This window comes from Jaculus jaculus, chromosome 5, assembly GCF_020740685.1.
Source record: "Jaculus jaculus isolate mJacJac1 chromosome 5, mJacJac1.mat.Y.cur, whole genome shotgun sequence".
Classification (NCBI taxonomy): domain Eukaryota; kingdom Metazoa; phylum Chordata; class Mammalia; order Rodentia; family Dipodidae; genus Jaculus; species Jaculus jaculus.
This window is the reverse complement of record NC_059106.1, coordinates 167341494-167354743: the sequence shown is the minus strand read 5'-3', so window position 1 is coordinate 167354743 and position 13250 is coordinate 167341494. Positions and strand designations below refer to the sequence as shown.

At 53.8% G+C, this 13250-nt stretch overlaps 1 protein-coding gene across 1 annotated transcript in view; it reads right to left on the bottom strand.

The window, feature by feature from the left end:
* Lbh (LBH regulator of WNT signaling pathway) overlaps positions 1-11207 on the bottom strand; it is a 28127-nt gene extending 16920 nt beyond the window's left edge. Inside the window, exons 1-2 of the mRNA XM_004654513.2 lie at positions 10940-11207; positions 8235-8334 (exon numbers count right to left, since the gene is read on the bottom strand). Coding sequence (XP_004654570.1) covers positions 8235-8334; positions 10940-10965 — 126 coding nt within the window. The 5' untranslated portion in view covers positions 10966-11207. The remainder of the gene's footprint in view (positions 1-8234; positions 8335-10939) is intronic.
* Positions 11208-13250: the final 2043 nt, after the last annotated feature.

Here is a 13250-nt window from a genome sequence, read left to right as displayed (position 1 = left end):
GGCTGGAGAGATGGCTTAGCGGTTAAGCGCTTGCCTGTGAAGCCTAAGGACCCTGGTTCAAGGCTCGATTCCCCAGGACCCACGTTAGCCAGATGCACAAGGGGGTGCACACACATCTGGAATTCGTCTGCAGTGGCTGGAAGCCCTGGTGCACTGCCCATTCTCTCTCTCTCTCTCTCTCTCTGCCTCTTTCTCTCTCTGTCTGTTGCTCTCAAATAAATAAATAAATTTTTTTTAAATGCATTTGCTTAAAAACCAAACTCTATTAGCATATAACTAGAACACCAGTATCGTGTGCCATAGGCCAAAATCATGAAAAAGTGCAAACATTTTTAAAGGTGTATGTGTGTAATACCAAAATTAAAACTACCAGAAGCATGTAGACCCCACCTGAGTATGGGCCCAGGCTCCTAGTACCAGAGGCCTTGAAGATGTTCTAGGTGGAAAGTTCTTGAGTTCTGGGTACAAGATACTATTTTTAGACATACTTCTAAAAGCCCACCCCATTCTAATTTCCAGAAAGCAATGGCTTCCAACGGTTGTGACCCTTCCATGAGGCAGGCTCACAATCCCAGAGAAACCAGAATGGATCTGAGGACCAAGCACATATCTGGCCAAACTTCATGAATCTCTAGGCCAAAGGGATTTCACAGGTCTTCTCAAGGTCGCCTGATATTCCATTGTCATTAACAAAGGAAAGAGAGACACGTAGAGCATCGGTCAGCCCACGTACACTTATAATCTAGAGAATGCGTCATTGTGCCTACTATGGGAGGATAATGGCACCACTGTTTGTCTACTTTTCAGGGCTCCATGTTGCCTAACACCCCCTATGTTGTACACCCTCTTCCAAACACACTGAAACAACCAAATACCCCCTGACTAGCCTACACAGATCCTCTGTCGCGTCAACGTGACTGCTCAGAGGCCATTTGCCAGAGCTTCCAATGCAGGGAGGTTACATTTTGCTCCGCTCTTTCATTTACGCTTTCTGTTTTTAAAGTAACACATGATCAAGAGGTTTCGTGTTGTTGAATCTCTTTGAATCTGCAGTTCTACTTCCAGGAATTTGTTCCAGGGATACAGACCAGGCTTGGGCAGAGATTCGCATGAAATGATGCTCACAGCAGTGTTCTTTGTAAAAACAAAATACGGCACAGCCTAAATATTCAGCAGCAAGCCGGGGCACATACAGAATGAAACGCTACTTTGCAAAGACAACCGAATGATAAGAACATAGGCACCTCGTTCTAGTGAATGAAAATGCACACAGAAAACTGTGGGAAGTAAGCAAACAGACCCAAATGTTTCCATGACAGGAATAGGAGTCGTTTTCTTTTCTTTGTGCCTGGATGTTTTGATACATTTATCAAGAATAAACATTACAGTTTGGAGAGATGGCTCAGTGGTTAAGGTACTTGCCTGCAAAGCCTAATGACCCCAGTTCCATTCCCCAGGACCCATGGAGAGCCAGAAACACAAAGTGGTGCGTGCGTCTGCTCTGTCCACAGGATCTCACAGGTCAAGTGCTTTACACTCCCCAAAGAAAAGAAAAGATGATTTGAGGGTGCCTGGAAAGCACCCCAAAATCAAGTCAGGAGAAGTCAAGCCTAGAGACCAGCCATCTGCAATGAAGTTCTCTTTGCTCAGTTCATGCTACTACATAGGCAACATCCAGGACCCTCTTTCCCATCAGCTCCAGTAAAGTCCCAAGGCCAAGTCAGCCCAGTTTCAGATCAACGTTTGTGGGCCTCTCTGTGGCTTACCTACAACAAACTGCCACCGTGCAAGGCAGTGAAGCCCAGTGGGAGGGGCTGAGGTGGCTCCCACACTTCCTTTGAGGGCACAATACCAGCTCAACAACAGGCTGGAGAAACTGGGCAGATTGATATTGTTTCTGAGATGGCTTCGTGCAAACAGACAACCCCCCTCCAAAGCTCAGGAGAGAAGCTGCAGACAGGAGGCAGGGGAGGCAGCCCTGTGGCTTCCAGGCCAGCAAGGAAGCCCCACCATGGCTCAGCCCTGGGTGAATGTGGGCCTGTCTTCACATCCTCCCGGATTATTTCAGGACTCGGGTCTGAAAGATATCTCAGTACATTCGCCAGACACCCAGGAATAGCTCTTGGCTTCAGTCACAGGATCCAACACCCGAATGCATGCCTTTCCCTCACTGTATGGTACAATGGTCCTTTTCTACCTGAAGTGGGACAGCAGGTCAACTGGGAGAAAATGCTGATTATACAGCAACCTTCTCCACGGGACTGCCCGAGGATAGGGACAGTATCAGCCCAGGGACAGGGAAAGAGGAGGGGCCCCATCTGTCAGACAGATCTCCTTATGCAGACCCCTCGCAGGACACGGGGTCTGGCCCTGTAGGAACAAAGGGCAGTCTAAGACACAGCCCCAGGCTCTGCGGCGTGACAGCCACACGGCCCCTGGGAGAGGGAGGCTACAGGCCCGACACAGGCCCTTTGAGAGCGGCTGCTTGTATGGACCCAGTGTGCAGAGGCTGGCTGGGGGTGAAGCAAGCCCGCTCTTTGCCTGGCCATACACAGACCCACTGTTGTGCCCATGGGGGTAGGGGAGACGGAGAGGCCTCCCGCGGGAGCAATCCCAGCCCTCGGCAGGCTCTAATCCAGGAACCTTCTGCAGCCGTGGACGTGACCTTGTGTGGAGGCATCCAGTGCCGCAGGGTTAGCGCTGGGTCCCCACACGAAGTGGACTTGAAATGCGCGTGGCGGAGATGCCACTCTGAGTGGCCAACTCCATGTGCTCTCAAACACGGTTGCCTCAAGTGCCTGCTGTGGTATCCCATTACTTTGGCTTTTCACCAAAGGAAGAAGAGGGAGGAGAAAGGCAACTTGACTTCACTCCTAGGGACAGCTCTGTCCACAGCTGGTTTCTCCTGCCAAGGGTTTTTGGAATTGCGGCTGTAGATCTCTCCAGAGACCACTGAGGCTTTTGAAAGTCTGATGTTGTGAAAGATGGCTTTCTGGCGACCGTGGGACATGTGCATGCATGGCTGCTCAGCAGGGACACCCAAGCTCTGGAGGGTAGGTGGGGTACCACAGCTGAGGCGATCAATGCGGTAAGGGGAGTAGAGGACCTGGTTGAGGCTGATAAGCTATGCCCAGAGTGGCTTCATGGGGGGGACTACAGCTGACAGAGGCAGGATGGGGAACAAGAACCTTCCAGAGGGCCTAAGCCAGAGACCGACAAAGCTGAACCCGTCCCTATGCCAGCGCTTGTGCCCACGCTGAATCAGAGAAGGGTGCACAAGGCCAGGGAAAGAAACCGTAGCAGAGGCCCCTCACACGGGGAAGCCACGCTCAGGAGGTCCTCACGAAGACGAGCCCGCATCGGTGAGAGCCAAGTCTGTGCACTGCTTCAGGGATGACCTGGGCCCATCCTCAGAGGAGCCACTGACCTGGTAAAGACTGGGAACGTTGGGGGGCGGGGGGCAGGGGAAGACTAGGTACGCAGTGGGCTATGGAATAGCTCAGTTGGGAGTGTGCTTGCCTAGCAAGTATGAGAGCCTTGGTCTGTTCCCCAGCACACGCCTGTAACACCAGCACTCGGAAGGCAGAGACAGGGGGATCAGAAGTTCAAGGTCACTCTTGGATATATAGGGAGTTTGACACCAGCCTGGGCTAGAGACTCTGTCTCAAATTAATTAATTAATTTAATTAAGTAACAGGAACCTAGGGAAGGATAAAAGATGCCCAGGAAGGATAGGTTTAAAATAAAGTTGCAGCCAGGTATGGCAGTACACATCTTTAATCCTAGCACTCGAGAGACAGACATAGGAGAATGCCTGTGAGTTTGAGGCCAGCCTGGGACTATAGAGCGAGTGACAGATCAGCCTGAGCTAGAGTGAGACTCTACCTCAATAATAAAATAAATTTGCCATGTAGCTATGCATAGACCTAAGTAAGTATGGTGAGCAAAATCTGACAGCCTCTGCATGCTATGTCATGGGAAGTTAGGCAGCAAGGCCAGAGTTCCAGTATAGCAAAAAAGCCCACCGTCAGACCCCCAAGACCCTTCCCCATTCAGAGTACCAGCCAACTTAGGCGTCAGAGGAGGGCCTCTCAGAGACACAGTCCCAAACACGGTAAGAGTGACGGAGCCACAGACAGGCTCCACCAGACGGCTGCTGAGTTGCCTGCGCTAGATGACAGACATTCCTGTCTCGCAGGCTAGCCACTTACTAGAAAACTCGAAGACACAGCATCCCAGCACTGGAAAGAAGCCGTATCCCTTGAGGACATAAATTTCCTTACAGAGACCCCTCCCACTCAGCTCTGAGAGCAGGCTGCCGCCCACAGCCTGTACAAATGTACTCAGGCTTTCTAGTAACCATTCCGTCACTCACCCCATGGGCGTCACAATCTTTGCCAAACAACGTGCAGGCATAGGTCCCACTTATGAGAGTGACTCTAAATGGACGCGAAGACGGGATCAACACTGGTTCTACGGACAAAGTGACAGGCACTCCCAACAGACAGAAGGGCTAGCCTGAAGCCTTCAGGGGGCTAGAAGGGCATGGGTCTGGAGCCTGCATAGGCGTGGGCCTGAGCAGGCTCCCCTGGGGGTAGGACAGAGGCCAAGGTGGCCAGCTCCCGAGTCAGGACCCCCAGCCCCTCCCCATGGCACCTGCTCTTGTGAGCACGTAAGCATCTGGGTGGGAGAAGGCTGAAGGATTCAGAGGCTGTAAGTTATCACCTATCCTCACAGAGCGGACAATGAGAAGGTATGCCAGGGCCCATATCTGGAAAGCCTAGCGCAGGATCAGTGGAAAGCACAAAATTCCACAGATACTGAAGGAATAGGTCACATCTGGTTCAGAGAAATCAGGAGGGCTTCGTTCTTGGTAGAGCCGGAGGTGGGTGGAAATAACTGGCCAAGTCCAATAGGTCACTTACTTGGTGACTTTGTGTCAAGGTCAAAGCACAAGCCTGGGATTCTGTTTCATCTGCCAAGTCAGAACTGATGTCTCCTTTCCTCTCTCAGTTCCTTGGGGAAGCAGGTCTCCATAAAAGCCCCATACTATTATTATTCTCAGAAGTGAAGCCAAGGACAGAGCACAGGGGTCCCACCCCTAGCTCTGAGCACAGCCCAAGCACCAGCCAATGCCCAGAGCATGTCGGTGGGAAAGCTTTTAATTAGATGGCTCTAGCCTTGAGGGGGACCAAGGAGTACCTGTCATTTGACAGCTGTCAGACCAGCTCATGGTAGAGCCCACACTTGACATAAAAGAGGCAGTCAAGGAGTATCTGAAATTACAAGGAAGTTACATGATATTTGAAGCTGTCCCCACCTCAACACCTCCTTCTTTCTTTCAAAGCCCAACCCGACCTGACTACTCTGAACCATCTTCCTCAGATAGGATCAGATCTCCTCAGCACCACCCACACCTGGATGGCCCAGACTGCCTACATGCCAAAACTTCATGTGTACACTACTTCTCCACGTGTGCCCAAACCCTCCGTGCAGCAGCCAGCGCGTGGGATGGACCCAGCAAACGTTTCCTGACTAAAAATTACTTCTTCTTGGCTCTTCAGCAGGCAACCTCTGTAGCAAGAGCATTCTGAAGTTCTGGGTGAGATGTGTGGGCACTCAGAGGACAGGGACAGATTTCCTGGGGGCTGTGAGACCTGGCCCCTCTGTCCAGCCAGGCAGGAAAGGAAGTCTTGAGGCTCCTCTTGGGCAGCATTGAGATACTGCAGAAACTGGAAGTGCCGTGTGTGTGTGTGTGTGTGTGTGTGTGTGTGTGTGTGTGTGTGTGTGTTTACAAGGGTGTATGCACATATGTGCAGGTGTGTGTGGAGGCCAGAGGACAACCTCAGGTGTCACTTCCTAAGCACCATGTACCTTTTTCTTTGAGATGGAGTTTTTCACTGGCTTAGAGCTCACTCATTAGGCCAGTGAGCCCCAGGGATCTGCAGTGCTGGGATTAGAAGTACACTCCATCACACCTGGCTTCTAAAAAACATATTTATTTTATTTAAGAGAGAGAGAGAATGGGCACGCCAGGGCCTTCAACCACTGCAAATGAACTCCAGACGCATGTGCCACCTTGTGCTTATGTGGGTCTTGGGGAATCGAACATGGGTCTTTTGGCTTTGCAGGCAGGCTCCTTAATTGCTAAGCCATCCCTCCAGCCGCACACCTGGCTTTTTAAATGTGAGTTCTGGGGAAGGGTCTTGTGCATGGCAAGCACTGACTACGCTATCTCCCCAGTCCCCCAGAAGTGCTTCTACTTTCCTGTGGCCACAAAGCCCCGATCCAGCAGGGCAGCTCTCGCCTCCATGGTCACCTGCGCAAAGACTCTCTTGGGCTTGTTGAGCTGGGAAGACTGTCCTGCAGGGCTTGGTTCTTTGCCCTGGGACATGTTTTGAAGAAGAGTATTTAAAAAAAAAAAAAAAAAGCACACAGAAAATGTACTGGTGACTTCATTCGGAAAAGTTCTATGATGGAAATCTACAAGCACCTGTAACCACGAAGATATTCAGTCTGATTCAGAGGCTTAGAGAACTCCAGCAGGTGAGTTCGGGGAAACTTCTGCACCTCCCAGCGGGCCCTGGCGCCCTTGACAGCCTTTCTCAGCCCTACTTCATAACAACAGGGTGGACACAGCCCCCACAGAGTCGTTCCCCCAGCTCCCTCACCTCTGCAGGCTAACAGAATCCAAATTTGTAGCCAGCGAGAAGGACCCGATTGCACTGATGCAGAGCAAAGGGCTTCCTTGAATCTCCCAGGCACGTCTTAAATTACGGCCCCAGCCTTAACCTTCATCTTGGCTCTCTTTGAAAACTCCCCCATCACCGGCCGCTGCACAGCACCCACCCCACGTTTTCTGTTTCGTTCATTACAAAATAAGTGCTCCAGAACAACTCTAAGGAAGGAGCAGCTGGAGAAGACTAGACTCTTGCCAGAGGTAAAGACACAGATGCCTGGGAAGACGAAAGTCCTGGCGGGCGGGGAGGTCAAGTCCTCCCTGCTGGCTGCTCTGTGAGGTGAGCACCCCCTCACAGGAGCTACGAGCAGGAGTGAGTAAGGCAGCGTGGGCAAACTGCTTGGCCCACAGTGGGTAGGTACTGCATGCCTGTTGCAGGGACCTTCACACTCTATTCCCCTGGGCTAGCTCTCCTGCACAATGTCCCTAGCTCCAAAATCTTCCCTTAGACTAACCACTACCTCGATTTCAGCAAACTAGGGACTCTGTCAATCCACCAAGCTGGAGGGGCAGAATTGGAACTCCCGAGACTTATTGCTGGCTAGAATTATCGAACATGGAGATTTGTCACTGGCTAGAGTTGTTAGACTTGAAGCTACAGAGTTTGATGTCTGCCCTGATGGTTAACTATTGCTTTGCTATGCCCAATGCCATCTTTTGCACTGTGAATGTTTATTCTGTGCCATTATGGGGTTTTTTTTAGGTTGTTTTTTGGTATTATGGCTCAGTTAAAAGATCTTTTTTTTTTTCTTTTGGTTTTTCGAGGTAAGGTCTCACTCTAGCCCAGGCTGACCTGGAATTCACTATGGAGTCTCAGGGTGGCCTCGAACTCACAGCGATCCTCCTACCTCTGCCTCCCGAGTGCTGGGATTAAAGGTGTGCACCACCACGCCCGGCAGTTAAAACATCTTTGACTGTAGGGATGTTTGAACATCACTGGGATTGATAAGAACTATGGGGACCTTTAAAGTTGGACTGAATGCATTGCATTTTGCATCCTGGGTGGTTACTAGTTTATGGGGGCCAGGGGCGGAATGTGGTGGTTTGATTCAGGTATCCTCTCTGAATCAACTGGTAGGTCATCCCCTGAGGAGGCAGATGGCCATTCTGCCACCACAACACCCCACCATTGCCCATGAGCCACCACCCTGCCCATGGCACAGCCAGGAAGGAAGCTGTGCTCTGAACTGGCTGCTGTGAGCGGAGCACTGCCAGAATGCGGAGCTGGCTAACGACGACGGCTGCCTGCCAGACACGTGAGTGTCTCAGGTACAACACGTGCCTTCAACCCACCCTCACTGTGTTCAATCCCCACCTCAGTCCTACTGCAAGAAGACTGGCATTGCCCCGATTTTACGAATGAAGACAGAGAGGTTAACTGGCTGTCAGGGACTTCCATGAAATGACACGGCTCTCACGGGTGTCACCAGGACCAAAGACCAAGTCTGCTTCCGAAGCCAGCAACAGCTGCCAGGCTTGAAGAGTGTGAACCCACCTGATAGGAAAGGCCATCCTTGCGGGGGCTGAGGCCGATCTCCTCCATAGATGGGGCGCTCATCACTTCAGTCATCTCAGCCAACCTCAGGTAGTCAGGGCTGCCAAGAAACACAGACCGGAAGTCAGCACGCGCCTGCACGCGCGCACGCACACACACACACACACACACACACACACACACGTTCCTCAGAGGTGTTATGGCTAAGGCTGGGGGACTAGCTGAAGACAGGATATGAGAGACTCAAACCCTCACAGCAAAACAAGCTCACCCCTGAGGAAGCAAGCCCCAACCCTCCGTACCAGGGCTCCCTCCTCCCTGGTGCTGGAGAGGCTGCCAGCCGCCTCCCAAAACAGGGGTCAGAGGAGCATCGACAGGGTCTCTCCAGGTTTTGGACAAACAAAGCTCTCATGTGCAGCCCTCCCCACCCCACCCCACACAGAAAACAACCCTGGATTTTCCTTTAAATAACGAACTAGAAACACAGACGCACACGCAAGCACACACGTACATACACACCATCGGCGGTTAGTTGAGTCCAGGTGTCTAATACAAACCAATCTAGCCAAGTCTCCCTGCATTCTTCCACATAAGAATAAAGGTAAATCTCCCATGAATTTCCAGAGGGGAACTACACACTACACAGTAGTAGCATTACATAATAACAACAGCAGACCAGCTTCAGGGAGACAAAGTCCAAACATGCCCCCTTCTTAACTCTCTCCCTCTCTCTCCCTCCCTCTCTCCTTCCCCCCCCCCCCATGATCCTTTGGGCAAAATGTCCCACGTAAAGTCCCAGGGGTGAGCTTTTCTGCAAGCTTCACATCTGCTGTCCAGCCCCCTTCTGTGACCCTAGCAGCAGCTGCTGCAAGCTCACAGCATGAGAAACATCCCCTGGATTAAAGGCCTTAAGGATAGCCGGACTCTGATTGTAAAAGAAATTTCCAGAGGGGCCAAGTTGCCCCACCAATGGCTGACATGTGAAAGTGCTTTGTGCTCTACGCAGGACAAGCAGTCCATTATCCTCGTCCTAGCTGCGGGCATACACAGGGTCTTACATACATAACGCCAAATACACATACCAAGTCCAGGTACCACCACACAGCAGCCAGTATTTTCACCATCGTTTCTGGGCACATAGTTTTAAAAGCAGAGGGGGGAGGCGGCTCGGCAGGCTTTAGGGAGACTGTGTCTAAGAAAACAGCAACTCCTATTCAAGTTCTGGATACTAGACAGAACAGAAATGGTACTGGACTTGGAAACAGGAGCCATGGCTTCTGATCTAGGCGTCTCACCACTTAAGAGCTTTGCGATCTTGAATAAGTCATATAACCTCTCTGAGCCACAGGTGCCCTGTTGTTATTAAGATGCTTAAAAATGCATAGCTCATGCAGAGAGGGGAGGGTTGAAGGCTGAGAGGTGCTGATCAATAAAATAATCCTAAACTCTATTTGCGGGGAGGGGGCTAACATCTACCTTGTTAAATGTTGAGCTACCACATCAGAAGCGCAGTCTCTGCCAGCCTTCAAAATCTCCCCATAAGGCAGCCCCTTGCCAGCACAAGGTGATGCCCAGGAGCCAGGCTACCGAAGCCTCAAGTGTGGGGGAATCTTCACTGTTCTCAGAGTTTATTTCCGTCTCTAATCAGAACCAAGCTGGAAGGTGGAAGGGAAGACTAAGAGAAGAAGCTGGCTAAGTTTGGATTCGGGAGCTGAGACTTCCAAAGGCAATTCTTCCTGGGTCTAGGAAAGCCTACTACGTAGGGGGGAATCCTCAAAAAAGAGGTCCAGGAGCACATCCACGGAGCTCTCTCCAGGCTCTTAGCCTTTTCTAGGGGTAATCTGTGCTCGCGCTCTCGTTTTTTTCTCTGTCTCCTGTGGCTCTGGCCCCAAAAGTTGAAGGTAGAAGCATGTACTTTGCAGTTCCTGGGCTAGGAAGGTCCGTGGCCAAGGCCGGAGCGCGCGTGAGCAGGGTCAGGCTCTCCGGGCCGCACCTGCAAATCTTCCTCTCCCCCAGCAGGAAGGAGGAAGCCGCCAGCGCGCGCGTCCCAGCCACTTGGTGGGGCGGGGGGGGGGGGCTCTCTCCGCATCCTCGCCGGCCCGGATCCCCATCCCCAGCGCGGGGCAAGTCTCTGAACCCCTCCCCCAGCCTAGTCTGCGACTGTGGCTCTTCCACAGCCCGAGTACCCCGCGTCGTTTTTAAGGGCCATGGAGCCAGCATGGGCTGAGAGGGTACAGCGGGTGCCCGGCTGCTTGTGGGTAACGCGTGGGGACAACGGGGCTCTGCAGCAGCTCAACCGAGACGTGCATGCTTGCAAACAGAAAGGAGAAGAGGAGGGGCCCGGGAGGATGCAAGCACCCCCGGAGCCCGGCAGGACGCGCGCCCGTCAGCTGCAGCCCTCCGCAGAGAGGGGTTCCTGGGGGGAGGGACCCTGGCTCTCCCCACCTCCCGCGGCCGAACCCACACCCTACGGCCCGGACGCCACTAGAGTGAAGGTTCCCAGTTCACTTCCTTTGTCTGGACGCGCTCGGCATCACCTCCCCCATCCGTGCCTTTGCAACCTTGACGCTGACTCCTGCAGGGCCCGAGCGGCGGGGAGCGCAGGGCGCCCGGGCCACCCGCAGTCCCCGCATCCCAGAGCCCGCACCGGGGCGGGTGGGGGGCGGCGCCGGGCCCCGCAGCCACGGACGCCCGTGGATACTCACCAGTGAATGGGGAAATAAACAGACATGAAGTCCCGGGAGAGCGAGGCTGACCCACGCCCTCGCGACGGAGCAGCGGCCACCGCGTCCCGAGTGAGGACAGCCCCGCGGCCAGCGGCGTCGGCGGTGCACCCCGAGCTCCGGGTCCCACAAAGAGCCCGGGAAGCCGGATTTATAGCGGCGGGGGAGGGCGGGGCTTGCCTCCGAGGCCCCGCCCCTCACCCACTCTTGGAATCACGTCACCAAAATCATGAATGGCTTCGGTGCTCGCAACTCGGACGGGCGGCGGCTCCGGGGCACGAGCTGTGGTTTGCTGCAGCCGCGAGCCCGGCCCTCCCCACGAGCGCGCACACGCATGCACACTCACGCGTGCACACGCGCACACATGCAGGCACACTCGAGCACACATGCGCGCTCACACGCATGCACACTCACGCACACACACGCGTGCATACACGCGCGGCCGGGCTGGGCCACGGCAGCTCCGCTTCCTGCTCCCAGCCCACCCGGGACCCCGAAGTGGAAGGCGCTGGGGCCCGCGCAGGACGTGACAGCTCCGAGGCCCGCGACCCGGCGGTGACAGCCGGCGGAGGGCGTCGTTCCCGCAGCAGACCATCCTCCGTGGCACCCGCCCGGGGGTCCCTAGCCCGCGCTTCGGGACCCTCTTCCGCAGCCACTCGTCCGAGCCAAGCCCCTCGCAGGCGGCATCGCCTCGCCCCGGGCCCCGCGGTGTTAGCGCCTGGGGCGAGCTCCTTGGAGCCGAGCTAGCTGCGGAGGGCCGGGGAGGAGGGTAGCAATCGCGCGCACACTGAATAAGTAGATAAATAAAGGCGGTGGGAAGGGAGGGTGCACAGACCGGGAACGCGGAGCTGGAGCGACCCGGTGCGGCTGGAGGTCCCCAGCCCTGAGATCCATGGAGGGTTCTATTTGTGGGGGAAAAAGGCTATCGCGTCCTACTGGGATTTTTTTTTTCATAAAACACGCACACACGCGCGCGCGCACACACACTGTTGGGTTCTGCGTTATTTTTTCATAGCACACACACACGCACGCACGCACACGGCGGCCTGCAAGCTCGACCCCTAGCCTTCGCCCCCAGATCCGCTCCAAGGATCCGCTGTGACTGCAAAAACAAAGAGCTCCAGGGACGGCCCCTCATTAACCGGGAACCGCAGCCCCAGGGTGGGTCCCGGCGGCGGCCAAGCCCGCAGCCCCCGCGGTTGGGAGTCGGGCTCGGCCCCCAGTGCTCCTGCTTGGCGGCCTCAACTCCATCAGCTTGACCTGCGTGCATGCGGGGGCTGGGGGAAGGAAGGAGGCTTTGAAAAACTAAACAAAACCAAGCAGGCTTTGAAGTCAGCGCGCTCGCGGGAAGCTAGGTGTTGAATGCGTGGATTGAGCCCGTGCATACGTTCATAAAAGTGGAACCGGGCGCTTATCTCAGGTAAAGGGCTACTGCGATCACTCGCGAGGGCTTATTGGTAATAAAGTCATGGAGAGGTGGGGCTTCCCCAGCCAACCCAAACAAAAAATAATCCTGTAAGGAAGCAACTTTTGAATCTCCCCTTTTCCAGTCGTGCGTGCAGACATAATGAAGCACGAATTCATAAGCAGTCCCTTCCAGACAGAAAAACTTGAGGACACTGTCCCACCTGATCTGTGCTCCCAGGACCACCTGCCTCCTCTCGCTGGTTGTGGAGAGAAGGGCGAGCAGAGGGCCAGTTTCAGGGACAAGGGCTAGTGGAAGATACTCCTGGGGTTGGAATTACAAGGAAGGGGTTGTTGACCCCTTTTGCAAAAGGTGGGGAAGCGTCTTCATGCACGCGTAACATGGGGACCAAAGAAAAGTCAAAGCTTGCATGACCGGGTTTCAGGTTGGGACTGTCGGAAGCTATTATGGAAGTCTTCCTCCACATCACGGCAGGACTAACCCCCGAGAGGCCTGGAGTGAAAGGAGTGTACCACCAGGCACCAGACTCACTTTTCCTATTTAGACTCATTTCCTTGCGCAGCTTTCAAGCGCAGAAAGCGCCTCAGCCCTCCAGCGACACACAGTGTAACTCAGCTAGCTACCTCCGGAGAAGTGGATGGGAAGTAATGTCTCCCTCCACCAGCCTGACATCACAGGTCATGGAGGTCATTACCTGATGACCACTATTTGAGAAACAGCATAAACGTCCACTCTAGTTCAATTTCACCAGTCATTCTCTAAGAGTGGAAAATCAGCCTTGGGTTGTGACCCTGGAATCTACTTTCTGTGTCTCCTCTGGGACATTCATTCATTCTTTTGAAAACATGGAAGACACAATGCTGATGA